Source organism: Gobio gobio, assembly GCF_949357685.1.
Source record: "Gobio gobio genome assembly, chromosome: 19".
Taxonomy (NCBI): domain Eukaryota; kingdom Metazoa; phylum Chordata; class Actinopteri; order Cypriniformes; family Gobionidae; genus Gobio; species Gobio gobio.
Window position 1 is genome coordinate 50234502 of NC_137112.1, and position 27925 is coordinate 50262426.

Below are 27925 nucleotides of genomic sequence, written 5' to 3' on the forward strand. Positions count from 1 at the left end.
TAAGCAAAAACGAATATATAATGCGTGACTTTTAATGATAAAGAAGCTGGAAATACACCAGGACTCTTATTTTGAAATGTCTGCGCCTCTATTGCAGTTGCAGGAGCTCATTCAAGTTCAGATGAGGAGATAAATATGCATTATTACAACCGTCTAAAACATATTACTATATAAACATCATAAAGTCATTATTCATCAGCATTAGTTCATAAACACTGGTCTGGCATAAGTGTGTGTTATTGATTGAGCCGCTCTGGAGCTGGATTGGGTGTGTGTGTGTGTGTGTGTGTGTGTGTGTGTGTGTGTGTGTTATTGATTGAGCCGCTCTGGAGCTGGATTGGGTGTGTGTGTGTGTGTGTGTGTGTGTGTGTGTGTGTGTGTGTGTGTGTGTTATTGATTGAGCCGCTCTGGAGCTGGATTGGGTGTGTGTGTGTGTGTGTGTGTGTGTGTGTGTGTGTGTGTGTGTGTGTGTGTGTTATTGATTGAGCCGCTCTGGAGCTGGATTGGGTGTGTGTGTGTGTGTGTGTGTGTGTGTGTTATTGATTGAGCCGCTCTGGAGCTGGATTGGGTGTGTGTGTGTGTGTGTGTGTGTGTGTGTGTTATTGATTGAGCCGCTCTGGAGCTGGATTGGGTGTGTGTGTGTGTGTGTGTGTGTGTGTTATTGATTGAGCCGCTCTGGAGCTGGATTGGGTGTGTGTGTGTGTGTGTGTGTGTGTGTGTTATTGATTGAGCCGCTCTGGAGCTGGATTGGGTGTGTGTGTGTGTGTGTGTGTGTGTGTTATTGATTGAGCCGCTCTGGAGCTGGATTGGGTGTGTGTGTGTGTGTGTGTGTGTGTGTGTGTGTGTGTGTGTGTGTGTGTGTGTGTGTGTGTGTGTGTGTGTGTGTTATTGATTGAGCCGCTCTGGAGCTGGATTGGGGGTGTGTGTGTGTGTGTGTGTGTGTGTGTGTGTGTTATTGATTGAGCCGCTCTGGAGCTGGATTGGGGGTGTGTGTGTGTGTGTGTGTGTGTGTGTTATTGATTGAGCCGCTCTGGAGCTGGATTGGTGTGTGTGTGTGTGTGTGTGTGTGTGTGTGTGTGTGTGTGTGTGTGTGTGTGTGTGTGTGTGTGTGTGTGTTATTGATTGAGCCGCTCTGGAGCTGGATTGGGGGTGTGTGTGTGTGTGTGTGTGTGTGTGTGTGTGTGTGTGTGTGTGTGTGTGTGTGTGTGTGTTATTGATTGAGCCGCTCTGGAGCTGGATTGGGGTGTGTGTGTGTGTGTGTGTGTGTGTGTGTGTGTGTGTGTGTGTGTGTGTGTGTGTGTGTGTGTGTGTGTGTGTGTGTGTGTGTGTGTGTGTGTGTGTGTGTGAGCCTGTAGATTGTGTGTTTTCCAGAGGTTAGATCAGTTCAGATCAAATGTGTTCATCTGTTACTCAGATCATCAGTTCTGACCCGATCTCTGCCCTAATCCCTCCAGGACATTTACATCTCGTTTTTATTAGTTGACGAAAATGACAGTTGATTTTCCTCATCGTTTTTGTCATCCAACACTAATTTTTATTTAGTTATCGTCTCGTTTTCGTTAGTGAAAAAAGGTTGTTGATGAAAATTATGACGAAAATGATTGGTCAATGAAGTTAACCCTGGCCTGAAGTCCTCCAGGGGTTGAGTCGTGTCTTCACAGGTGTTGGTCATCTGAAGTCGAGACGCTGGATCCAGACTGGAGCTGACGGACTCTCTAGTTCCCTCGGGATGGTCCCGAGATAAAACAGAACAGAACAATAACTAGCGCAGCTGCTGTTCAAGGCATTAAACAAAGACGATCATGTACATCGATATAACTATAGAGTACAAGGTTAGGAGAAGCATCATGTGAATTCCTGGCTAAAGAGATACGTCTTTAATATACACAATATACACAACACTCACTAATACTGTGTTTGACCCCCTTTCTCCTTCAGAACTGCTTTAATTCTACGTGGCATTGACTCAACAAGCTGCTGAAAGCATTCTTTAGAAATGTTGGCCATATTGATAGGAGAGCATCTGCAGTTGATGGAGATTTGTGGGATGCACATCCAGGGCACGAAGCTCCCGTTCCACCACATCCCAAAGATGCTCTATTGGGTTGAGATCTGGAGACTGTGGGGCCATTTTAGTCCAGTGAACTCATTGTCATGTTCAAGAAACCAGTTTGAAATGATTGGAGCTTTGTGACGGTGCATTATCCTGCTGGAAGTAGCCATCAGAGGATGGGGACATGGTGCTCATAAAGGGATGGACATGGTCAGAAACAATGCTCAGGTAGGCCGTGGCATTTAAACCATGCCCAATTGGCACTAAGGGGCCTAAAGTGTGCCAAGAAAACATCCCCCACACCATTACACCACCACCACCAGCCTGCACAGTGGGAACAAGGCATGATGGATCCATGTTCTCATTCTGTTTACGCCAAATTCTGACTCTACCATCTGAATGTCTCAACAGAAATCCAGACTCATCAGACCAGGCGACATTTTTACAGTCTTCAACTGTCCAATTTTGGTGCAAATTGTCGCCTCTTTTTCCTCTTTGTAGTGGAGATGAGTGGCACCCGGTGGGGTCTTCTGCTGTTGTAGCCCATCCGCCTCAAGGTTGTGTGTGTTGTGGCTTCACAAATGCTTTGCTGCAGACCTCGGTTGTAACGAGTGGTTATTTCAGTCAAAGTTGCTCTTCTATCAGCTTGAATCAGGCGGCCCATGACCTCTGACCTCTAGCATCAACAAGGCATTTTCTCCCACAGGACTGCCGCATACTGGATGCTTTTCCCTTTTCACACCATTCTTTGTAAACCCTAGAAATGGTTGTGTGTGAAAATCCCAGTAACTGAGCAGATTGTGAAATACTCAGACCGGCCCGTCTGGCACCAACAACCATGCCACGCTCAAAACTGCTTAAATCTCCTTTCTTTCCCATTCCGACATTCAGTGTGGAGTTCAGGAGATTGACCAGGACCACACCCCTAAATGCATTGAAGACACTGCCATGTGATGCTTCATGGGGACACGTAATATTCAAGAGTAGTATTGATTTGACTGCACTCACACTATTGGATGAGAAGTAACATCACAAATGTTCCTGGACAGAGACACACACTCACACACACTCACACACACTCACACACACTCACACACACATCCCAGGCGGGTCTGCAGTCATCCTCACATGACGTTCTCAGAACACTTTCATTCTCCGTTTGGCTTCTGAAAGAGGAAGGGCAGTGAATGATCTGTCGTCATCATGAAGTGTGTGTGTGTGTGTGTGTGTGTGTGTGTGTGTGTGTGTGTGTGTGACTGTGGGAACCCTGTTTCATTACAGCACACACACACACACACACACACACACACACACACACACACACACACACACACACACACACACACACACACACACAGCTGTTTGAGGTTAAATACAGGAGAACTAACGCTGGAGATCATGTGCAGTTTTCTGCCGCTGAACTGTCCGCACTAAAGGTCTGAATGTGCAGAAGAAGCTTTAAAGTGTGTGTGGAGCTGATGAACACAAACACACCTGAGCTTTCATATAATGTCCTCTTCTAGATGGGCTAGTTTAGTCTTCCTCCGTCTCCTGCCTGCTGTGTCCATGCTCACTGATTGGTTTAGCTCTGGTCAGGTGTGTGAGTTAATTATCCCCTGTGTTTCTGTAGTTGTGCTCGTGTGTATCGCTCCTGAGTTCTGTGAATAAACACTGAAGCGGCTTGAGTTTAGGGTTCAGACAAGAGCAGAGACGAGCGGGAGAGAGAGTGTGTGCTCGTCAACAAAAGAAATTCCTGAGTCTGTTCCAGTGAGAGAAGATCGAAGACGTGGTCCTTACCATGTTACTTACACACACACACACACACACACACACACACACACACACACACACACACACACACACACACACACACACACACACACACACACACATCCACTCCAGCCCCTAAGCAGGTTGACACCGGTTTGCTTTGCTATCTAAGTGAGGACATTCCATAGGCGGTTTTTATACTGTACATTCTATCCCCCTACACTACCCATCACACACACACACACACACACACACACACACACACACACACACACACACACACACACACACACACACACACACACACACACACACACACACACACACACACACACACACACACACACACACACACACACACATCACAGGAAACATTCTGCATTTTTTATACAACATTGTTTAGTGTGTTTTTACAGTTTTTTTTTCGATTGCTAAACGACCATGAGCACAACTGGAGCTACATGTGCAAAACTCTAACTCCAGTCTGCACTACCAACACCTGAGCTGAACACTACACAACACCTGAGCTGAACACTACACAACACCTGAGCTGAACACTACACAACACCTGAGCTGAACACTACACAACACCTGAGCTGAACACTACACAACACCTGAGCTGAACACTACACAACACCTGCAAACTCAGTCCAGGCAACACAACTCTAAACACACAACTCTAAACACACACAACTCTAAACACACAACTCTAAACACACACAACTCTAAACACACAACTCTAAACACACAACTCTAAACACACACAACTCTAAACACACAACTCTAAACACACAACTCTAAACACACAACTCTAAACACACACAACTCTAAACACACAACTCTAAACACACAACTCTAAAAGGTCCCATGGCATGACATTTTCACTTTATGAGTTTTTTAGCATTAATATGAGTTCCCCTAGCCTGTCTATGGTCCCCAAGTGGCTAGAGATGTTGATGGGTGTAAAGCGAGTTCTGTGTGTCTTTCTCTGCCTTTGAGAGAATGAAGCTCAGACGAGCTGATCTGGAATTCTCCTGTTATGATGTCATAAGGGGAACGGTCTCCGCCCCTTCCTCTGCTTCGCCCGCCCAGAGCATTCGGAGAAAATGGCTTCAGTTTATGTCAGCACAGGCTTTACTCACAGACTGTCCCAGTTCTTGAGAGAGGACTCAAATGCAGGAATGAGTGATCAGGGGTTATTGACAAACAGGAGGTGAGCATTTAGTGAGAGAAATAACTTCGAGATCACAGCCTTCACTGATCAGCAGACCTCATGTGTACTCAATGTTCATCATGTGATGAGAATAGATCAGAAGGTAAGGTCATTTATTTACATTTTTTCGAACATAATTCTTTAAAGTAAATGAAAATTAGCAGTTTGCTTCAATAGTCCGAAGTCATTTACGGAATAAAGGTAGAAACTAAAAGTTCATATTGTAATTCCAACCAATAATTGAGGGGCTAATCCGCAGTGTGTGAGGCTCAAGGCTGAACTCTTTTCTGTTTTGACTGTGTGTTTGACAGTTTTGACAGCAGTGTGTGTGTGTGTGTTAGCATTTGAACAAAGTGCCGTAAATCCATGTGGTTAAAGTCATGGGATAAGTGCACACACACACACACACACACACACACACACACACACACACACACACACACACACACACACACACACACACACACACACACACACACACACACACACACACACACACACACACACACCTTCCAGAAGATTAAAGTCATCAAAAGTGACAGTAAAGACATTTATAATGTCACAAAAGATTCAAATAAATGCTGTTCTCGGACTTTCTCTTCACCAGAGAAGAGGAACAGAATGTGTGTGTGTGTGTGTGTGTGTGTTTCAGTAATGAGAGCCGCAGGTGTTCTGGACAGGCTCTCTCTCTCTCAGCAGAACTCAATGACAGCACACACTCGACGTTATTCATCTCATCCACAGCAGTCACTCAGTGCTGCAATCTCACACACACACACACACACACACACGCCTGAGCGAGGATACACACACACACACACACACACCTGAGCGAGGACACACACACACACACACACACGCCTGAGCAAGGATACACACACACCTGAGCGAGGACACACACACACACACACACACACACACACACCTGAGCGAGGACACACACACACACACACACACACACCTGAGCGAGGACACACACACACACACGCCTGAGCGAGGATACACACACACACCTGAGCGAGGACACACACACACACACACACCTGAGCGAGGACACACACACACACACACGCCTGAGCGAGGATACACACACACCTGAGAGAGGACACACACACACACGCCTGAGCGAGGACACACACACACACACGTGCCTGAGCAAGGACACACACATACACACACGCCTGAGCGAGGACACACACACACACACACACGCCTGAGCGAGGACACACACACACACACGCCTGAGTGAGGATACACACACACCTGAGAGAGGACACACACACACACGCCTGAGCGAGGACACACACACACACGCGCCTGAGCGAGGACACACACACACACACACCTGAGCGAGGACACACACACACGCCTGAGCGAGGATACACACACACACACCTGAGCGAGGACACACACACACACACACGCCTGAGCGAGGATACACACACACACACCTGAGCGAGGACACACACACACACACGCCTGAGCGAGGACACACACACACACACCTGAGCGAGGACACACACACACACACGCCTGAGCGAGGATACACACACACACACCTGAGCGAGGACACACACACACACACACACACACACCTGAGCGACGACACACACACACACACACACCTGAGCGAGGACACACACACACACACACACCTGAGCGAGGACACACACACACACACACACACACACACACACCTGAGCGAGGACACACACACACACACACACACACACCTGAGCGAGGACACACACACACACACACACACACACCTGAGCGAGGACACACACACACACACACACCTGAGCGAGGACACACACACACACACACACACACACACACCTGAGCGAGGACACACACACACACACACACCTGAGCGAGGACACACACACACACACACACACACACTCAGTCAGGCTTTTCACACACAGCTCATAGAAACTGTAATTCTGGGAAGCAGCCGCAGATTATCAGAGTCTGGAATGTGCTCATGTGACTCATAACCTGAAACGCTCTAATCGCTCGCATCGGTTTCACTGGAACAACTGTCACTAATGTGGCCAGACTAACCCTGACCCTGAACACACACACACACACACACACACACACACACACACACACACACACACACCATCATCCGCCAATCATCACAGCATCTTCTGATAAAGCAGAAGTTCAGGCGGAGAATGAAGAGACACGCAGACTGAAGAAGTGATAATAACTGAACAACTGTAAGAGAGTTATTATAGTAATGTATGAGTATAAGCACATTTCCCTCAGTGTGTGTGTGTGTGTGTGTGTGTGTTCATTCTGAAGCTCTCACTGATCTCAGACCAGCTGAAGGAGAACTCCTTCATCACAGTACATTAACACAACTCGAATCACAAGCTCTCTGAAATGTGTACATATGCAAATGAGGTACTATATGTTTGCAGAACAGAAATCTGAACTTTGGATAACAACAGATTCATAATTCCCTTTATTTTGTTTCCATTTGTTGCCGTATTAGAGTGAAACGACTGAAACACGTGTTATATGGTCATGTACATGTGTGTGTGTTTCCACACGTATGTTGTAGAGTCTCTGCTCGACCTCCTTTAGGTTCACACCCGAAACACGGACAGGGAACGCTCTGGAGAACATCACAACAACACACACACACACACACACACACACACACACACGTTCCTCAGAGCTTCACACGAACACCTGATTCTCCAAACACATCCCCAGCCAATCAGAGGCCAGGACTCTCGGCTGACACACTTCTTCAGTCACGTACTGTTGTTGCTGTAGCCTATGGGGATGAAGAGTGTGTGAAGAGTGTGTGAAGAGTGTGTGTGAAGGTGAAGCGCTCAGATGTCGGGGGGGCGGCTCTGATCTCCTCAGAGGCTTTGTCACGCGAACACAGGAAAGCCTTTTCCTTTCTTTAAGCAGTGAACAGAAGAAGGCAGTGTTCTCATTCTGAACTCATTCTGACACGCTTATATAACTGAAGTTTAAGAGCAGCAGGTCCTGTTCTCATGACTGGACATCTTCATCTTCATCTTCATCTTCATCTTCATCTTCATCAGGGACATTCAGTAAAGCTTGACGGGTTCATTTAATCAGTTAATGTTTCATCATGTGATTAACCTTCAGCAGGAACCGCTTCACTTTGACTTTAGTGTTAGTTTGGCTAACGTTCATGTAAATAGAACTCTAGTGTGCCATATATCGAGTGAATCGCTTCACAAACAAGAACAAATGTAGGGCGGGGCTTGATTTTGATTGGATGGTTGTGGTTTGCTATTGGTGGATCTCATGTGAGTGACAGGTGGCCCCGCCCTCATCATCAGAGAAGAGATGAAGTTATTCTGATAATTAACACAATAATGATGTGCTCCCATAAACACTGTAATATTCCAGAAAACAACAAGATTTTGATTTCATGGGGACTTTAAAGGTGCAGTGTGTAAGTTTTAGTGGCATCTAGTGGAGAGGTTGTGAATTGTACCCGCCCACCCCTTCCTTTCAGAGCTACGGTGGCCCACACAGGACAAAGATGTCGTCTGAGACAGCAGAGAGTAGCTAGCGCTCTGTAGAGAAGCTTGTCTCTTTAGGGCTTCTGTGGAAACATGGCGGCGCAAAATGGCGACTTCACTGTGTGTAGATAGAAACGGCTCATTCTAACTGTGCCTTCACACCAGACGCGAATATCCACCAAAGATCAGATTTTTCAACTTGCGCGATTCGCGGGTCAAACGCTCAATTCGCGGCGTGTCATTTGCAAGTTTCGAGCGGCGCGTTAGATGCGTTTCGCGCGGTGCAATGGACGTGATTCCGCCTCATTTGCGCATCCAATTCACGTCATTCGCGCGTTATGTCCGAGTGGTGCTTTTTGTGCATTCACACGCCTGAGTTTAAAAATCTGAACTTTGGCGTCAATTCGCGCTGCATTAACCAATCAGGAGCCTGCCTGCTGTCACGTGGTAAAGTGACGTGATGAGAAACCCTGCATCATGTAAAAATACTACTATTGTGTCACAAAATGTAGTTTTAAGACTTTTTCAGGTGAGAATGTAGTTATTGATGTCTCTGATGTCCTGTAGTGGTTCGTCTTGTGTGGATCTAACGGGCGATATTTGGTGTCAAAGTTTCTTCTTCAGTTTCTTCAAAGTTTCACAACTTTACTTTTTTAGGATATTTAAACACACATGCAGTGAAGATAATGTAGGCGTTGCCTGGACCACATTTAATGATATATATTTTTAATGAAAATGAAAAGAGGCAGAGTGGTGTTTTATGATATATTTCTCGCGTCTATTTCGCTTCAAACGCTCAATTTAGACGCGCGTCCACAGAATGGATTCAAAATGTTCACGCGTCAAACTAGACGCGGCAAACACGATTTTGACTCTATTCGCGTTTGGTGTGAACGCAGCATTATGTCTATCCGCGTCTTTGTATTGATTAACCTGTAAATCACTCGCGCGAAACGCTTCAGACGCATCTGGTGTGAACGCACCATAAGGTAATACAAACATAAGTCTTTACCATTGAAAACTATGTATATTATATTTCATTTCTGTCAATAGATCCTAATAAATACTCCACACGGCACCTGTAAACATGTGAGATTAGCAGATGTGTGTTTGAGTAAGTGTTGCTGAGTGAACCACTGATGTTCGGCTACTCGTTCTGGACTCGTGGGATATTTTGGCAGTCACGCAGGATAAGATGTGAAGCAATAGAGCAGAGATAAGAGCGCATCTGTAACCCGAGAGAGAAGAGTGTTCTTCAGATGATCAGAGGAGGAGAGATGGCTCTCTCAGGACTGAACGAATCTTCTACAGCAAATACTGCGTGTTCATCTGCTGGATCAGTGGTTTGTGCGAGTATAAGAGTCCTGCTTTGACATTTATCTCGACAGCAGTCTAACCTTTCCCTTATGAGACATTGATCAACTAAACAACATGAAATGCCAAGCAGGTGAAGAGTGAGACAGGTGTAATATTAACCTGCGAGAGTCCAAGGCCAGATGTGAAGCTCTTCCTGCTCATTAGTTAAACTATCTCTGACCAATAGACAGAACAACAGCTCGGGGCATTTCCTTCTTTGATGAGCAGGAATTATTCTGTGAACAAGGAAACGCAGCTCCAGTTCTAGCGGAATATAAGACTTTACTCTTAACTTAGAGTGTGTGGAGGAGAAGCTGTGTTTACTTCATCATCATCATCGTCACTCCTGATTAAAGTCCCCATCAAATCAAAACCATTCCTGGTGTTTTATGGAATATTACAGTGTTTAATCGGAGCTCATCATTATTGTGTTAATAATCTTGAGTCAGAATATCTTCATCTCTTCTCTGATGACGAGGGCGGGGCCACCTGTCACTCACATGAGATCCACCAATAGCAAACCACAACCATCCAATCAGCTCCCCTCAGACACACTCAAGCCCCGCCTACATTTGTTCTTGTTTGCGCTTCACTGGATATACGGCACACTAGAGGAGAAGAGACACCAGCGGGACTTCACTCTCATGATGTACGTGACGAGCTAATAATACAAAAACATGTTGTTTTGCGATAAAGACGCTAACAGCCATGCTGAGCTAATATTGAGAAGTCCACACTGTGACAGTCAGTACACTTTAAAACAGTTTGATCAATAAGTTAGATCAACATACGTGTTTACATTGCTTTAACTCATCAAAATAAGTTATGCAACTTTTTTTAATAAGTTATATAAGATTCAACTCAGTTTTTAAAGTCAGTATAATGCAATTTAAGTTGAATTGACTTAAACATGCAAGTGTATTGTACTTAATTTAAGGAAGCAACCTTTTTTTTCTACAGTGTGTAATAAATGGCTGTTTTTAGAGTGTTATGTCACATCCTGTTACAGTTACTGAAGTTACACAAGACAGCTCAACATATACTGTGCTCATAACAAACAGACAGAAACACACAGCGTTATTCATAGGTCCGCAGAACCGGCTCGGCGAGGTCAGAGGTCATGTAATATAAAACAGTCATTTTAATAAAATTAGTATAAAAGAGGCTAGTATAATTCAATAATTTTATCAATGTATTTCAAAATATTATTATATTGATATATCGCCAATCATATTATGTTATCAAATTAATATTAATTACTGTGTAGAACTTGGGATATAATTATATCTATATTTATATCTATATTTATTTATTTTGAAAAATATCAAATTACTGCACACTGAAACAAATGTTAACCGAAAAATGACAACATCTAAATCGACTGGTTTTATTCAAGTCAAAAATATTATTTAGTATGGCTGAATCAACCAAAACGCATCGATTTCCACCAACAGACTTCCTCTGAATGTGTTGAATAGAGTAACAGATCTCCACTGCCCTCCGGTGTTGAGGATCAGAACTCACTCTCTGTTCATTCATCATGACTTGCAGTTCTGATTCTCTGCCAGTGCGGGCGCGTCCCCGTTAAGAGCCGCGTGACGTCACGTCGCGTGCGCGTGCTTGAGTTATGAGCTGCTGTAGATTATGGACGTACAGTTTATTATATGAGCAGCAGGAGTCGCCAGAAGAAGAAGCTGAATGAGGAGCATCTCCAGAAGAAGATCCACAGATGAAAACAAGTTCATAATTGCGTCTGATAACTGGAATCACGCAAAGTTTGTAGAAAAGAAACGTGGCTCGTAAAAGTTTGAGATAGATAGAATGGAAGCTTACATGAGTCAATGAGCCACTCCAACTGTCAAAATTTGAACTTTGTCAGTTGGAGTTTTAATTTTTTGAGTTAATTTCAATTTTAATAATAATTAATAATAATTTCAATTTTGTCAGTTGGAGTTTGAATTTTGTCAGAGTTAAAATTTTGTGAGTTAGTTTAAATTTTGTCAGAGTTGAAATTGTGTGAGTTAATTTCAATTTTAATAGTAATTAATAAGAATTTCGATTTTGTCAGTTGGAGTTGGAATTTTTTTAGGTCGAGTTAAAATTTTGTGAGTTAATTTCCATTTTGTCAGTTAGAGTTTAAATTTTGTCAGTAAGAGTTTAAATTTTGTCAGTTAGAGTTTAAATTTTGTCAGTTAGAGTTAGAATTTTTCAGTTAGAGATTAAATTTTGTGAGTTAATTTCAATTTCAATAATAATTAATAATAATTGTAATTTTGTCAGTTGGAGTTTCAATTTTGTCAGAGTTTAAATTTGTGAGTTAAATTAAATTTTGTCAGTTGGAGTTTCAGTTTTGTCAGTTAGAATTTTGTCAGTTGGAGTTTGAACAGTCTTGGCTCATTTAAACATTCCGTCTATGAATGTCTGGATTTTGGATTTGTATGAGTTTTGATCAGCATCTGGTTTTGAAATGTCTGATGAATCATGTGTCTGTTTTGTGAACTGGTCAGTGTCAGAGTTCATAAACACACTGAATTTGTCCCAAAGTATATCAATCAAACAATCAAACTTTTATTCATACAGCACAATAAATACAACAGTATTTGGCCATTGTGCTGTACAAGAGGATAAATAAATAAATATAATGCAATAATAAAGGGAGTTTACATCGGAAACAATCTTTAAAATCAATATTAAAAATCAAATACAGTTGTAAGCCTGAGAGAAAAAGTAGGTTTTCAACTTAGATTTGAATCCAGACTCTATGTGTTAAAGATAGAGGAAGATATTCCACAATGATGGAGCAATACTAGAGTCATCCCTCGTCTTCAGATCTCGCCCATCAGCGGAACAGTTCTTTCATTGCAGAAGTTCAGATACTTTAGAGCTGATCCATTCAGGGCTTTAAAAACACAGAGCAGCATTTTAAATCAATTCTATAGCAAACGCAGCCAGTGCAACGCTTAATACTGGGGAAATATGAAGACAATCATACTCATCGTTTTTCTTTAAGGGCAGAAACATTTGAATATATTGTTCTTTTTATTTGTTTTTCCTTCTCTTCTTTCCCCCCTTGTACTATTAGTATTACCATTATTATTTTTTGTTAGTTTTATTCTTTTTTGAATTATTATTATTTCAGCATTGTTATTATTATTATTATTATGATTGTTTTTTACCCTTTCTAAAAAGCCTCCCATGGGCAAATGCATATGGTTCGTCCAATGTAATTATGTCCATATTAATTAAAATCTAATAAATAAATAAACATTAATCTGAGTTTGGTGGATGTAATTTGAAATAGTCTCATAAGAATAATAATAAAAAGCTTAGTAGATCAGTACTTTTCAAGCCAACTTATCAGCTATCACTCCAACTACAGACAGTAAACATTAATAATCCATTAAGTAACGCAGAGGACTAAATGTTTGTATGAATATTACTGGGAAATAATGTTGCAGATAGACATGTATATAATATGCCGAGATTCCGAGAGGTGGCGCTCATGGGGATTCAAGCCGGATGCCAACCGCCAATCACATCAGAAGAAGAAGAAGACGAGTGACGAATGCGCACGCGCCAACCGCGGCGGGTAAAATGAAAGCTGTTAGCAACCAACCGACAGTCCTTAGCAACCGCTGCGCTTCGGCGTGAACCTGCACAGTAAAGCCGCGGTTAGTCTTCAGAACGAGACCTGCTCATTATATATTCATCTCGAGTCAATGCGATAGAGTAACGTTACTTTAGCGGCTTTCCGACCGAGGACCGTTTGAGAGATGAGCTCTGTGCTGGTGAGTGCTTATTAAAACATCATCACTGGAGAAATATGATTCATATCTCAGTGTGTGTGTGTGTGTGTGTGTGTGTGTGTGTGTGTGTTTCAGGAAGATCCGACGCTCGAGAGGCACTTTAAGGGGCACCGGGATGACGTCACGAGCCTGCACTTCAGCGCCAACACGAAGCAGATCGGTAAATTACTGATGTCATGTGGTAATCTGTGCTGATTCATTTACTAATACACTTTTGCGGTAATTCTAAACGCGAAACTGCGAGTGAGTAAAAGCGCAGCGCCAAAATCCAGAGCCTGTACGGTATAGATTACATATCGATACTACGGTATTAGATTGAGGTAACGTCCCGTACCAAAGTTAAAATTGTGGTATCAAGCCATCCTTAAATGTTGTGTCCCCTTTGTGGATTGACCTGATCTTCCTTTTTTTCTGCTTCTTTACAGTCCTATAATCAGGGGTGGGAAGGTTACTTTTACAGATTACAAATACACGCTTTAAAAAGTCATTTGTAGTGTAAATCGAAATACTTTGGAACACTAATAAGGCCTGACGTAGGATCTTGTTCGTCGCCACTTTCATAAATCCAATTATCTAAATGCTAAACCTCTCTTTCTTCTATTTGTGAGAGAACTTAAAAAATTCCTCTTTTAAATTAAATTATCTGAGGACAGAAAAAGCCATAAAAACATGATCTGTTTGCAGTTCTTTTCCTTTTTTCAGTGTCGTGTAATTCTCATAATTCGTCAGTGTTTATTTTATATTATTCCCCGGATGTGTTTGTGTTCTGTTTTTACTTATGAATTGTTTTAAGCGTCAATAAAAAAAAAAACCAGGAAGCAGAGCGCTATCACCGCCCATAAATTCTTCATTTGGAACAATCATATATATTTTATACAAAAATAGAACTTTATTTTTTGATCAATGGTTTAGTAAAAGTTTAATTTTAGCATGTCAGCTATTCAACAACAAAGGTTTATTAATAACCCGCAGGATCTGCTTATGCTTTTTATGAATTCTATTCTCTTTTCCTGAGCCAATAGAAACTCTAATAGGGAAAATATGTTTTTTTGGGGGGGAAAAAAGATTCAAATAATAAAGTTAGATCCCTTTTTCCTGAAGATATTATCTCCTGCAATCTTTACTGGTATAATTTACTTCCAAAAAATTAATTGGAAAAAGATTTGGTCCTTACAACAAAAATATTTTCTCACTAATAAAGTAAAAAGTGTCCTTCAAAATAATAAATACATTTCAAATGAATATTAAGACATGATGCATGATGTTTATTTTGGTCATGTTTCTATGGGAGAACACTGACACATTTATTAAAGATAATATCCAGCAGGATAACCTTTAAAGACTGTGACTCTGACAACAAACAAAGCTTGCTTTATCAATTTAACTCATTTCTGTGGCAAATTCTATATCCATAAATGTAAATTCACTAAAACTAATTGTTCTTGTTTTATTGGAAGAATAACTGTAGCACGTTTCCTGAATATCTGCAAACACATATTATGGTGTTTTTATGCTTTAATGGAAAACTTACATACAGCACCTTTAAATACTGTACAAAAGTCTCGTTCTCGTGAGATAAGTGTCTATATTGTGATATTATTTTTATTTTTTGCATATCATTGTCAACTTTATACTCTTGTAAGTTCCGATGACATTGAACATATTGTTGATCAAAGTTGTATATCATTAGGTTAGTTCAGCCAAAAATGTAAATTTTGTGATTAATGACTGAGCCTCATGTGGTTGGACACCCGTCAGACCTCCGTTCATCTACAGACACAAATGAAGATATTTTAGTGTAAATCTGATGCTCTGAAAGGCCTCCATTGGCTCAACTTTACACTCTCAAGACCCTTAAAAGACACTAAAGACTAAAGTTACAAAGTCCATCTCACTACAGCCGCTCTACAATAACTTTATGAATCAGCGACAATAGTTTCTGTGCGCAAAAAAACCCTAAATAACGACTTACATAGAGATGACGATTTCAAAACACGGCCTCATGAAGCTTCGAAGCGTTATGAATCAGTGAGTCGATTCAGCGGTTTGAATCGCCAAATTTCAGCAGTTTGGCGGTTTGACACGCAATCCGAATCATGATTCGACTCACTGATTCATAACGCTCTGAACCGCCGAATCGACTCACTGATTCATAACGCTCTGAACCGCTGAATCGACTCACTGACTCATAACGCTCTGAAGCTTCATGAGGCCGTGTTTTGAAATCGTCATCACTATATAAGTCGTTATTTAGGGTTTTTTTGCGCACAGAAACTATTCTCGTCTTCATAAAGTTATTGTAGAGCCGCTGTAGTGAGATGGACTTTGTAACTTTAGTCTTTAGTGTCTTTTAAGGGTCTTGAGAGTGTAAAGTTGAGCCAATGGAGGCCTTTCAGAGCATCAGATTTACACTAAAATATCTTCATTTGTGTCTGAAGATGAACGGAGGTCTGACGGGTGTCCAACCACATGAGGCTCAGTCATTAATCACACAATTTACATTTTTGGGTGAACTAACCCTTTAATGTCATCTCTACGGTTTGCAAAAGAAACCCGAAGCAGATCCACCAATAGCAAACCGTCCAATCAGCCCCCACAGACACATCAAGCCCCGCCTACATCTGTTGTTGTTTGTGAAGCGCTTCTGCTGTGTTTCAGCCTCGGGCTCCGGGGACGCGTGTGTGATGGTGTGGAACATGAAGCCTCAGATGAGGGCCTACAGGTTTGCGGGACACAAGGATGCGGTCACATGTGTCCAGTTCTCGCCCTCTGGTCATCTGCTGGCCTCGGCGTCCCGGGACAGGACGGTTCGGCTCTGGCTGCCCAGTGTGTGAGTCCGGCTCGCTGGTCTGAAACCATTACATCACACCAGCAGATATTACACATCATCCTAAAGCAAACTGGGTCAACCACAGATCCCACTTATGAAGAAAAGCCTTAAAGCGTTAGTTCACCCACAAATGTAAATTGTGTGATTAATGACTGAGCCTCATGTGGTTGGACACCCGTCAGACCTCCGTTCATCTTCAGACACAAATGAAGATATTTTAGTGTAAAGCTGATGCTCTGAAAGGCCTTCATTGGCTCAACTTTACACTCTCAAGACCCTTAAAAGACACTAAAGACTAAAGTTACAAAGTCCATCTCACTACAGCGGCTCTACAATAACTTTATGAAGACGAGAATAGTTTCTGTGCGCAAAAAAACCCTAAATAACGACTTATATAGTGATGACGATTTCAAAACACGGCATCATGAAGCTTCGAAGCGTTATGAATCAGTGAGTCGATTCAGCGGTTCAGAGCGTTATGAGTCAGTGAGTCGATTCAGCGGTTCAGAGCGTTATGAATCAGTGAGTCGATTCAGCGTTTCAGAGTGTTATGAATCAGTGAGTCGATTCGGCGGTTCGAAGCGTTATGAATCAGTGAGTCGATTCAGCGGTTCAGAGCGTTATGAATCAGTGAGTCGATTCGGCGGTTCGAAGCGTTATGAATCAGTGAGTCGATTCAGCGGTTCAGAGCGTTATGAATCAGTGAGTCGATTCAGCGTTTCAGAGTGTTATGAATCAGTGAGTCGATTCGGCGGTTCGAAGCGTTATGAATCAGTGAGTCGATTCAGCGGTTCAGAGCGTTATGAATCAGTGAGTCGATTCAGCGTTTCAGAGTGTTATGAATCAGTGAGTCGATTCGGCGGTTCGAAGCGTTATGAATCAGTGAGTCGATTCAGCGGTTCAGAGCGTTATGAATCAGTGAGTCGATTCAGCGGTTCAGAGCATTATGAATCAGTGAGTCGGTTTGGCGGTTTGACACGCAATCCGAATCATGATTCGACTCACTGATTCATAACGCTTCAAAGCTTCATGAGGCCGTGTTTTGAAATCGTCATCACTATGTAAGTCGTTATTTAGGGTTTTTTTGCGCACCGAAACTATTCTCGTCTTCATAAAGTTATTGTAGAGCCGCTGTAGTGAGATGGACTTTGTAACTTTAGTCTTTAGTGTCTTTTAAGGGTCTTGAGAGTGTAAAGTTGAGCCAATGGAGGCCTTTCAGAGCATCAGATTTACACTAAAATATCTTCATTTGTGTCTGAAGATGAACGGAGGTCTGACGGGTGTCCAACCACATGAGGCTCAGTCATTAATCACACAATTTACAGTTTTGGGTGAACTAACCCTTTTAAATGAAGTGGATTCGGACACGCCCTCAGAGCTCAGCCCCTGACCTCAGATCAGTGGATACGGCCCTGTGGGTTCATCAGCTGTGGAGGGGCTCAGGAGCTCCAGGAGTTCTGCATTAAACACGTTTAGTTTCCTGTTCTAGTCTAGTAATGTTTCGAGATGATGTGGATCATCCTCAGGCCTTCTGTTCTGCAGTGAGTAAAGCTCCCATGAGCCTCTTCTCTCAGTCGGAGATGCTGGATGTGGGCGTTGGACAGAAATAACTGATAATGCTGTGTGTCATCATCACTTTACTCTGAGATCCGCCTCCTTAAACTCTGACCCTGATTCAGAAACACAGCGCTTTCACAGTAGCCGCGTTTACATGAGCACTTTTTTTGTCATTCTGATTAAAATCATTCCGATTGAAAGATTCGGTGGACTGTTTACATGAGACGTTATCTAAACCGATCTGGTGTTTACATGTGCTGTCTTTCAGTAGGAATAATTTTGTGACATGCGCACACAGTTTGCCTGCCGCCTCAGATTCGTAACGTTAGTATCGTGGATCAATAGTTCTGTGTTGGTAATTTTATTTATTTATTTTTCTGTGGGCGGACATGCAGTAGTTTAACCTAATTTATGTCCTATACAATGGCTATTTCAACAGCTGTGAATGATGAATGCGGAATCAAAATTAATTCAATTCATTTATTTTGAAAAGCACAAAATTAACAATACAATGCACCCAAATTATTAATAAAAAACATCAAGACCTGTTCAGCATCATTACTAGTAACAGTTACTAAACATAGATATTTCAGATGATTAAGGAAAGATACCATAATCACAAAGGTATAAATATTAACAAAAGTAATTAAAGTAGACTGTGGGTAATGTTACTTAACCAATTTGAAGCAGTTGTTGAACTTTTTTTTTTTAATCTAACTTACGAGAAACCGAGAAATATCGACACGTCCTCTCCAGCAGCTTGAATGTTCCCCGTTGAAATGGCAGCTCTCAACGGCCACCAGGACTTATAACGTACAGTTTTAAAAAAGCTATTTATTATTTGTCGTAAAGTGTAAGAATCACCTCAGAAAAAAAATTATTCTGTCAGGCGCAGTTGAAGCCTAGGACGAACGCTGTCAGGATGAGATGGTGTAGCCAGGCTATGTCTGTGTCATTATTCCAACATGTTCATAACATGTTACGAAATAAAAAGTTTAATACCTCAGAAAAATGAACTTTCCTTTCTTGTCAACATTAGCCTGGTGTGAGCGCGGCGCGCGCTCTTCAGTTGTGGAGGCGCGCGCTGTATATCACGTCACAGAAAGACGTGCACTCAAAGTAATCGGATCAGATCGTTTACATGGTGGATTTTTTCGTTTGATCGGTTCATGAAAAGGTTTATCCCACCCCTCTCAAACCCATTACAATTTCATTCGGTTTGGCCATTTTTATTCCGATTGAGGTGTTTATATGGAGCATTTTCATTCGGATTGGACTTTTAAACCGATTACAGTGCTCCATGTTAACGCACCTAGTGACTGTTTGTGTGCACTATACACACTTCTAGATTGTGTTGTGTTGTGTTGTGTTGTGTTGTGTTGTTCTCAGGAAGGGCGAGTCCACTGTGTTCAGAGCTCATACTGGGACGGTGTTGATGTGTTTGTGTGTTGTGTGTTGTGTTGTGTTGTGTTGTTCTCAGGAAGGGCGAGTCCACTGTGTTCAGAGCTCATACTGGGACGGTGTTGTGTTGATATGGTGTGTGTTGATGTGTTTGTGTGTTGTGTTGTGTTGTTCTCAGCAAGGGCGAGTCCACTGTGTTCAGAGCTCATACTGGGACGGTGTTGTGTTGATATGGTGTGTGTTGATGTGTTTGTGTGTTGTGTGTTGTGTTGTGTTGTTCTCAGCAAGGGCGAGTCCACTGTGTTCAGAGCTCATACTGGGACGGTGCGCAGCGTCTGCTTCTCCAGTGATGGGCAGAGTCTGGTCACCGCTTCTGATGACAAGAGCATCAAACTCTGGACGGTCCACCGGCAGAAGTTCCTCTTCTCCCTCTCCCAGCACCTCAACTGGGTTCGCTGCGCCAGGTACTGAACACACTCATGGTAACTCCTGCTGATGCGACCCAATACCGCTTCTCAATATGTGTTGGAATGAACAGGAAGTAAGAATAATAAATGCTGTTCTGTTCTGGTAGAGGAAGTGTAATTTAAAATCAGACATGAATATCACACACACACACACACACACACACACTATATCCCCAGAAGTGTTGTGCCGCCCCTTCACACGCACGCACATGAGCTTTAATGCCATCCCATTCTTCATCCGTAGGGTTTAATATGGAGTCGCTCTAACAGCTCCAGCTCTTCTTTCCTCAAGGTTTAGGAGTGTGTTTATGGGGATTCTTCATTTGTGATGTTGGACGAGAAGGCCTGGCTCTCAGTCTCCGCTCTAATTCATCCCAAAGCTGTTCTATCGGGTTGAGGTCAGGACTCCAGTTCCTCCACCAAACTCCTCATCCATGTCTTTATGGAGACGCTTTGAGCACTGGAGCAGTCATGCTGGGACAGGAAGGGGCCGTCCCCAAACTGGGCCCACAAAGTTGGGAGCATGAAATTGTCCAAAATGTTTTGCATTAAGAGTTCCTTTCACTGGAACTAACCCCTGAAAAATAACCCCACCCCATAATCCCTCCTCCAACAAACTTTACACTTGGCACAATGCAGTCAGGCAAGTCCCGTTCTCCTGGCAACTGTCAAACCCAGACTCGTCAGACAGAGAAGCGTGATTGGTCACTCCAGAGAACACGTCTCCACAGGCTTGGATGAGATGCTCGGCCATGGAAACCCATTCCATGAAGCTCTACACACTGTTCTTGAGCTCATCTGAAGGCTACAGAAGTTTGGAGGTCAGGAGCTCTTGACTCTGCAGAAAGTTGGCCACTTCTGTGACCCTCAGCATGAGCTGACCTCGCTCTGTGACCCTCAGCATGCGCTGACCCCGCTCTGTGACCCTCAGCATGCGCTGACCTCGCTCTGTGACCCTCAGCATGAGCTGACCTCGCTCTGTGACCCTCAGCATGAGCTGACCCCGCTCTGTGACCCTCAGCATGAGCTGACCCCGCTCTGTGACCCTCAGCATGAGCTGACCTCGCTCTGTGACCCTCAGCATGCGCTGACCCCGGTCTGTGACCCTCAGCATGCGCTGACCCCGCTCTGTGACCCTCAGCATGCGCTGACCTCGCTCTGTGACCCTCAGCATGAGCTGACCTCGCTCTGTGACCCTCAGCATGAGCTGACCCCGCTCTGTGACCCTCAGCATGAGCTGACCCCGCTCTGTGACCCTCAGCATGAGCTGACCTCGCTCTGTGACCCTCAGCATGTGCTGACCCCGCTCTGTGACCCTCAGCATGAGCTGACCCCGCTCTGTGACCCTCAGCATGTGCTGACCCCGCTCTGTGACCCTCAGCATGAGCTGACCCTGCTCTGTGACCCTCAGCATGCGCTGACCCCGCTCTGTGACCCTCAGCATGAGCTGACCTCGCTCTGTGACCCTCAGTATGAGCTGACCCCGCTCTGTGACCCTCAGCATGAGCTGACCCTGCTCTGTGACCCTCAGCATGAGCTGACCCCGCTCTGTGACCCTCAGCATGAGCTGACCTCGCTCTGTGACCCTCAGTATGAGCTGACCCCGCTCTGTGACCCTCAGCATGAGCTGACCTCGCTCTGTGACCCTCAGCATGAGCTGACCCCGCTCTGTGACCCTCAGCATGAGCTGACCTCGCTCTGTGACCCTCAGCATGAGCTGACCCCGCTCTGTGACCCTCAGCATGCGCTGACCCCGCTCTGTGTCCCTCAGCATGAGCTGACCCCGCTCTGTGACCCTCAGCATGCGCTGACCCCGCTCTGTGACCCTCAGCATGCGCTGACCCCGCTCTGTGACCCTCAGCATGAGCTGACCTCGCTCTGTGACCCTCAGCATGAGCTGACCCCGCTCTGTGACCCTCAGCATGAGCTGACCTCGCTCTGTGACCCTCAGCATGAGCTGACCTCGCTCTGTGACCCTCAGCATGAGCTGACCTCGCTCTGTGACCCTCAGCATGCGCTGACCCCGCTCTGTGACCCTCAGCATGAGCTGACCCCGCTCTGTGACCCTCAGCATGCGCTGACCCCGCTCTGTGAACCTCAGCATGCGCTGACCCCGCTCTGTGACCCTCAGCATGCGCTGACCCCGCTCTGTGACCCTCAGCATGAGCTGACCCCGCTCTGTGACCCTCAGCATGAGCTGACCCCGCTCTGTGACCCTCAGCATGCGCTGACCCCGCTCTGTGACCCTCAGCATGCGCTGACCCCGGTCTGTGACCCTCAGCATGCGCTGACCCCGCTCTGTGACCCTCAGTATGAGCTGACCTCGCTCTGTGACCCTCAGCATGCGCTGACCCCGCTCTGTGACCCTCAGCATGCGATGACCCCGCTCTGTGACCCTCAGTATGAGCTGACCCCGCTCTGTGACCCTCAGCATGCGCTGACCCCGCTCTGTGACCCTCAGCATGAGCTGACCCCGCTCTGTGACCCTCAGCATGAGCTGACCCCGCTCTGTGACCCTCAGCATGCGCTGACCCCGCTCTGTGACCCTCAGCATGCGCTGACCCCGCTCTGTGACCCTCAGCATGCGCTGACCCCGCTCTGTGACCCTCAGCATGCGCTGACCCCGCTCTGTGACCCTCAGTATGAGCTGACCTCGCTCTGTGACCCTCAGCATGCGCTGACCCCGCTCTGTGACCCTCAGCATGCGATGACCCCGCTCTGTGACCCTCAGCATGCGCTGACCCCGCTCTGTGACCCTCAGTATGAGCTGACCCCGCTCTGTGACCCTCAGCATGAGCTGACCCTGCTCTGTGACCCTCAGCATGAGCTGACCCCGCTCTGTGACCCTCAGCATGAGCTGACCTCGCTCTGTGACCCTCAGTATGAGCTGACCCCGCTCTGTGACCCTCAGCATGAGCTGACCTCGCTCTGTGACCCTCAGCATGAGCTGACCCCGCTCTGTGACCCTCAGCATGAGCTGACCTCGCTCTGTGACCCTCAGCATGAGCTGACCCCGCTCTGTGACCCTCAGCATGCGCTGACCCCGCTCTGTGTCCCTCAGCATGAGCTGACCCCGCTCTGTGACCCTCAGCATGCGCTGACCCCGCTCTGTGACCCTCAGCATGCGCTGACCCCGCTCTGTGACCCTCAGCATGAGCTGACCTCGCTCTGTGACCCTCAGCATGAGCTGACCCCGCTCTGTGACCCTCAGCATGAGCTGACCTCGCTCTGTGACCCTCAGCATGAGCTGACCTCGCTCTGTGACCCTCAGCATGAGCTGACCTCGCTCTGTGACCCTCAGCATGAGCTGACCTCGCTCTGTGACCCTCAGCATGAGCTGACCTCGCTCTGTGACCCTCAGCATGAGCTGACCTCGCTCTGTGACCCTCAGTATGAGCTGACCTCGCTCTGTGACCCTCAGCATGAGCTGACCTCGCTCTGTGACCCTCAGTATGAGCTGACCCCGCTCTGTGACCCTCAGCATGCGCTGACCCCGCTCTGTGACCCTCAGCATGAGCTGACCTCGCTCTGTGACCCTCAGCATGCGCTGACCCCGCTCTGTGACCCTCAGCATGAGCTGACCTCGCTCTGTGACCCTCAGCATGAGCTGACCTCGCTCTGTGACCCTCAGCATGAGCTGACCTCGCTCTGTGACCCTCAGCATGAGCTGACCTCGCTCTGTGACCCTCAGCATGAGCTGACCTCGCTCTGTGACCCTCAGCATGCGCTGACCTCGCTCTGTGACCCTCAGCATGCGCTGACCCCGCTCTCTGTGACCCTCAGCATGCGCTGACCCCGCTCTGTGACCCTCAGCATGAGCTGACCCCGCTCTGTGACCCTCAGCATGCGCTGACCCCGCTCTGTGAACCTCAGCATGCGCTGACCCCGCTCTGTGAACCTCAGCATGCGCTGACCCCGCTCTGTGACCCTCAGCATGAGCTGACCCCGCTCTGTGACCCTCAGCATGAGCTGACCCCGCTCTGTGACCCTCAGCATGCGCTGACCCCGCTCTGTGACCCTCAGCATGCGCTGACCCCGGTCTGTGACCCTCAGCATGCGCTGACCCCGCTCTGTGACCCTCAGCATGCGCTGACCCCGCTCTGTGACCCTCAGTATGAGCTGACCTCGCTCTGTGACCCTCAGCATGCGCTGACCCCGCTCTGTGACCCTCAGCATGCGATGACCCCGCTCTGTGACCCTCAGTATGAGCTGACCCCGCTCTGTGACCCTCAGCATGCGCTGACCCCGCTCTGTGACCCTCAGCATGAGCTGACCCCGCTCTGTGACCCTCAGCATGAGCTGACCCCGCTCTGTGACCCTCAGCATGCGCTGACCCCGCTCTGTGACCCTCAGCATGCGCTGACCCCGGTCTGTGACCCTCAGCATGCGCTGACCCCGCTCTGTGACCCTCAGCATGCGCTGACCCCGCTCTGTGACCCTCAGCATGCGCTGACCCCGCTCTGTGACCCTCAGTATGAGCTGACCTCGCTCTGTGACCCTCAGCATGCGCTGACCCCGCTCTGTGACCCTCAGCATGCGATGACCCCGCTCTGTGACCCTCAGCATGCGCTGACCCCGCTCTGTGACCCTCAGCATGCGCTGACCCCGCTCTGTGACCCTCAGCATGCGCTGACCCCGCTCTGTGACCCTCAGCATGTTTCAGCTTTCGTTGTCCGTGTATCAGCGTTGTTAAGGGAAGAGCGCATTCAAAATGTTCCGTTTCAAACCATAGCCTGTAAAATCTAGCACGCTGAAGTTCATGTGCGCATTCACGTCCTTTTGTGTTGATTTAAGTTGTAATAGTTCCTATTAATCTTCATATTAATATTGATATATGGTGCGTTTGGTTGAGTTTATTAACCAGCCAGCAAGCTCTGCAGGCTGGTGTTATTTCACAGTTTCAGCTCAAAGGCAATGCTCGATATTACTGACTTGGTTTTTTGAGACGGTCATTTTATAAAGACATTTATGCATCATAATCTAGCAGTTATTTTTTGTTTTATATGTTCATGTTTTCATATACCTGTTTTCATGTCACGTTTGTATTTGTTAACAATCATTTTCATAACAGTATTTTCATTATCTCAATGACGGACATGCCCGGCCCCCTGCACATGCCCCGCCCCCTGCACATGCCCCGCCCCCGAGTACTCGTTTTTGAGACCTATCGATGATCGAAATGAGAAATTGACAAAAATGCCCATCCCTAACACACACACACACACACACACACACACACACACACACACACACACACACACACACGCTCCTGAGAGCGGCCCATTCTCTCACTGATGTGTGTAGAAGCGTCTGTGAAGCGTCTGCAGGCCCAGAGCTGGAGTTACACACCTGTGGAAGTGAAGTGTTGAACACCTGAACTCAGGGATGTGGAGGCTCAATACTTCTGTTTAAAGTCTGACCTCCTGCAGGTTTTCGCCGGACGGGCGGATGATCGTCTCTGCCAGCGATGATAAAACGGTGAAGCTGTGGGACAAGAACAGCAGAGAGTGTGTCCACTCGTTCTGTGAGCACGGCGGGTGAGTGAGTGAGGACAGCGCCACACGCTGGACAGACGGATCCACTCGCGCTCACTCCGGCGTCTCTGCTTGTTTGCAGGTACGTGAATTACGTGGACTTCCACCCGAGCGGCACCTGCGTGGCAACGGCGGGCACAGACAACACCGTGAAGGTGTGGGACATTCGCACGCACAAACTCCTGCAGCACTATCAGGGTGAGAGTCACACCACACACACACGCCACACACGCTACACGCCACACCCACACGCCACTAAAACACACGCCACACCCACACGCCATTAACACACGCCACACCCACACGCCACACACACGCCATTAACACACGCTACACCCACACGCCACACCCACAGGCCGTTAACACACGCTACACGCCACACCCACACGCCATTAACACACGCTACACGCCACACCCACACGCCATTAACACACGCTACACGCCAGACCCACACGCCACACCCACACGCCATTAACACATGCCACACCCACACGCCATTAACACATGCCACACCCACACGCCATTAACACAAGCTACACGCCACACCCACACGCCATTAACACATGCCACACCCACACGCCATTAACACAAGCTACACGCCACACCCACACGCCATTAACACATGCTTAACGCCACACCCACACGCCATTAACACATGCCACACCCACATGCCATTAACACAAGCTACACGCCACACCCACACGCCATTAACACATGCCACACCCACACGCCATTAACACAAGCTACACGCCACACCCACACGCCATTAACACATGCCACACCCACACGCCATTAACACAAGCTACACGCCACACCCACACGCCATTAACACATGCTTAACGCCACACCCACACGCCATTAACACATGCCACACCCACACGCCATTAACACAAGCTACACGCCACACCCACACGCCATTAACACATGCCACACCCACACGCCATTAACACAAGCTACACGCCACACCCACACGCCATTAACACATGCTTAACGCCACACCCACACGCCATTAACACATGCCACACCCACACGCCATTAACACATGCCAGGAAAATAACTATCTGAACACCTGCTATTTTGCAAGTTCTCCCACTTAGAAATCATGGAGGGTCTGAAATTGTCATCATAGGTGCATGTCCACTGTGAGACATAATCTAAAAAAAAATCCAGAAATCACAATATATGATTTTTTAACTATTTATTTGTATGATACAGTTGCAAATAAGTATTTGAACAGCTGTCTATCAGCTAGAATTCTGACCCTCAAAGACCTGTTAGTCTGCCTTTAAAATGTCCACCTCCACTCCATTTATTATCCTAAAATAGATGCCCCTGTTTGAGGTGGTTATCTGCATAAAGACACCTGTCCACCCCATACAATCAGTAAGAGTCCAACTACTAACATGGCCAAGACCAAAGAGCTGTCCAAACACACTACAGACAAAATTGTGCACCTCCACAAGGCTGGAAAGGGCTCCGGGGAAATTGCTGAGCAGCTTGGTGAAAAAAGGTCCACTGTTGGAGCAATCATTAGAAAATGGAAGAAGCTAAACATGACTGTCAATCTCCCTCGGACTGGGGCTCCATGCAAGATCTCACCTCGTGGCGTCTCAATGATCCTAAGAAAGGGGAGAAATCAGCCCAGAACTACAGGAGGAGCTGCTCAATGACCTGAAAAGAGCTGGACCACCGTTTCCAAGGTTACTGTTGGTCATACACTAAGACATGGTCATGGTTTGAAATCATGCATGGCACGGAAGGTTCCCCTGCTTAAACCAGCACATGTCCAGGCCCGGCTTAAGTTTGCCAATGACCATCTGGAGGATCCAGAGGAGTCATGGGAGAAAGTCATGTGGTCAGATGAGACCAAAATAGAATTTTTTGGTCATAATTCCACTAAACGTGTTTGGAGGAAGAAGAATGATGAGTACCATCCCAAGAACACCATCCCTACTGTGAAGCATGGGGGTGGCAGCATCATGCTGTGGGGGTGTTTTTCTGCACATGGGACAGGGCGACTGCACTGTATTAAGGAGAGGATGAGATTTAGGGAACAACCTCCTTCCCTCAGTTAGAGCTGAAGATGGGTCGAGGCTGGGTCAATGAGCCGAAGCACAGCCAGGAGAACCAAGCAGTGGCTCTGGAATAAGCAGATCAAGGTTCTGGCGTGGCCTAGCCCGTCTCCAGACCTAAACCCAATAGAGAATCTGTGGAGGAGCTCAAACTCAGGCCAGAAACCTGATCTAGAGAAGATCTGTGTGGAGGAGTGGGCCAGAATCCCTTATGTGTAAACCTGCTGAAAAACTACAGGAAACCTTTGACCCCTGTGATTGCAAACAAAGCCTACTGTACCAAATATTAACATTGATTTTCTCAGGTGTTCAAATACTTATTTGCAGCTGTATCATACAAATAAA

At 46.2% G+C, this 27925-nt stretch overlaps 1 protein-coding gene across 1 annotated transcript in view; it reads left to right on the forward strand.

Annotated features, from left to right (window-relative positions):
- Positions 1-13453: 13453 nt before the first annotated feature.
- Positions 13454-27925, forward strand: part of poc1a (POC1 centriolar protein A) — a 56633-nt gene continuing 42161 nt past the window's right edge. Inside the window, exons 1-6 of the mRNA XM_079844580.1 lie at positions 13454-13701; positions 13795-13879; positions 16378-16549; positions 19792-19971; positions 25404-25511; positions 25591-25706. Of these exons, the coding sequence (XP_079700706.1) occupies positions 13687-13701; positions 13795-13879; positions 16378-16549; positions 19792-19971; positions 25404-25511; positions 25591-25706 (676 nt within the window). The 5' untranslated portion in view covers positions 13454-13686. The remainder of the gene's footprint in view (positions 13702-13794; positions 13880-16377; positions 16550-19791; positions 19972-25403; positions 25512-25590; positions 25707-27925) is intronic.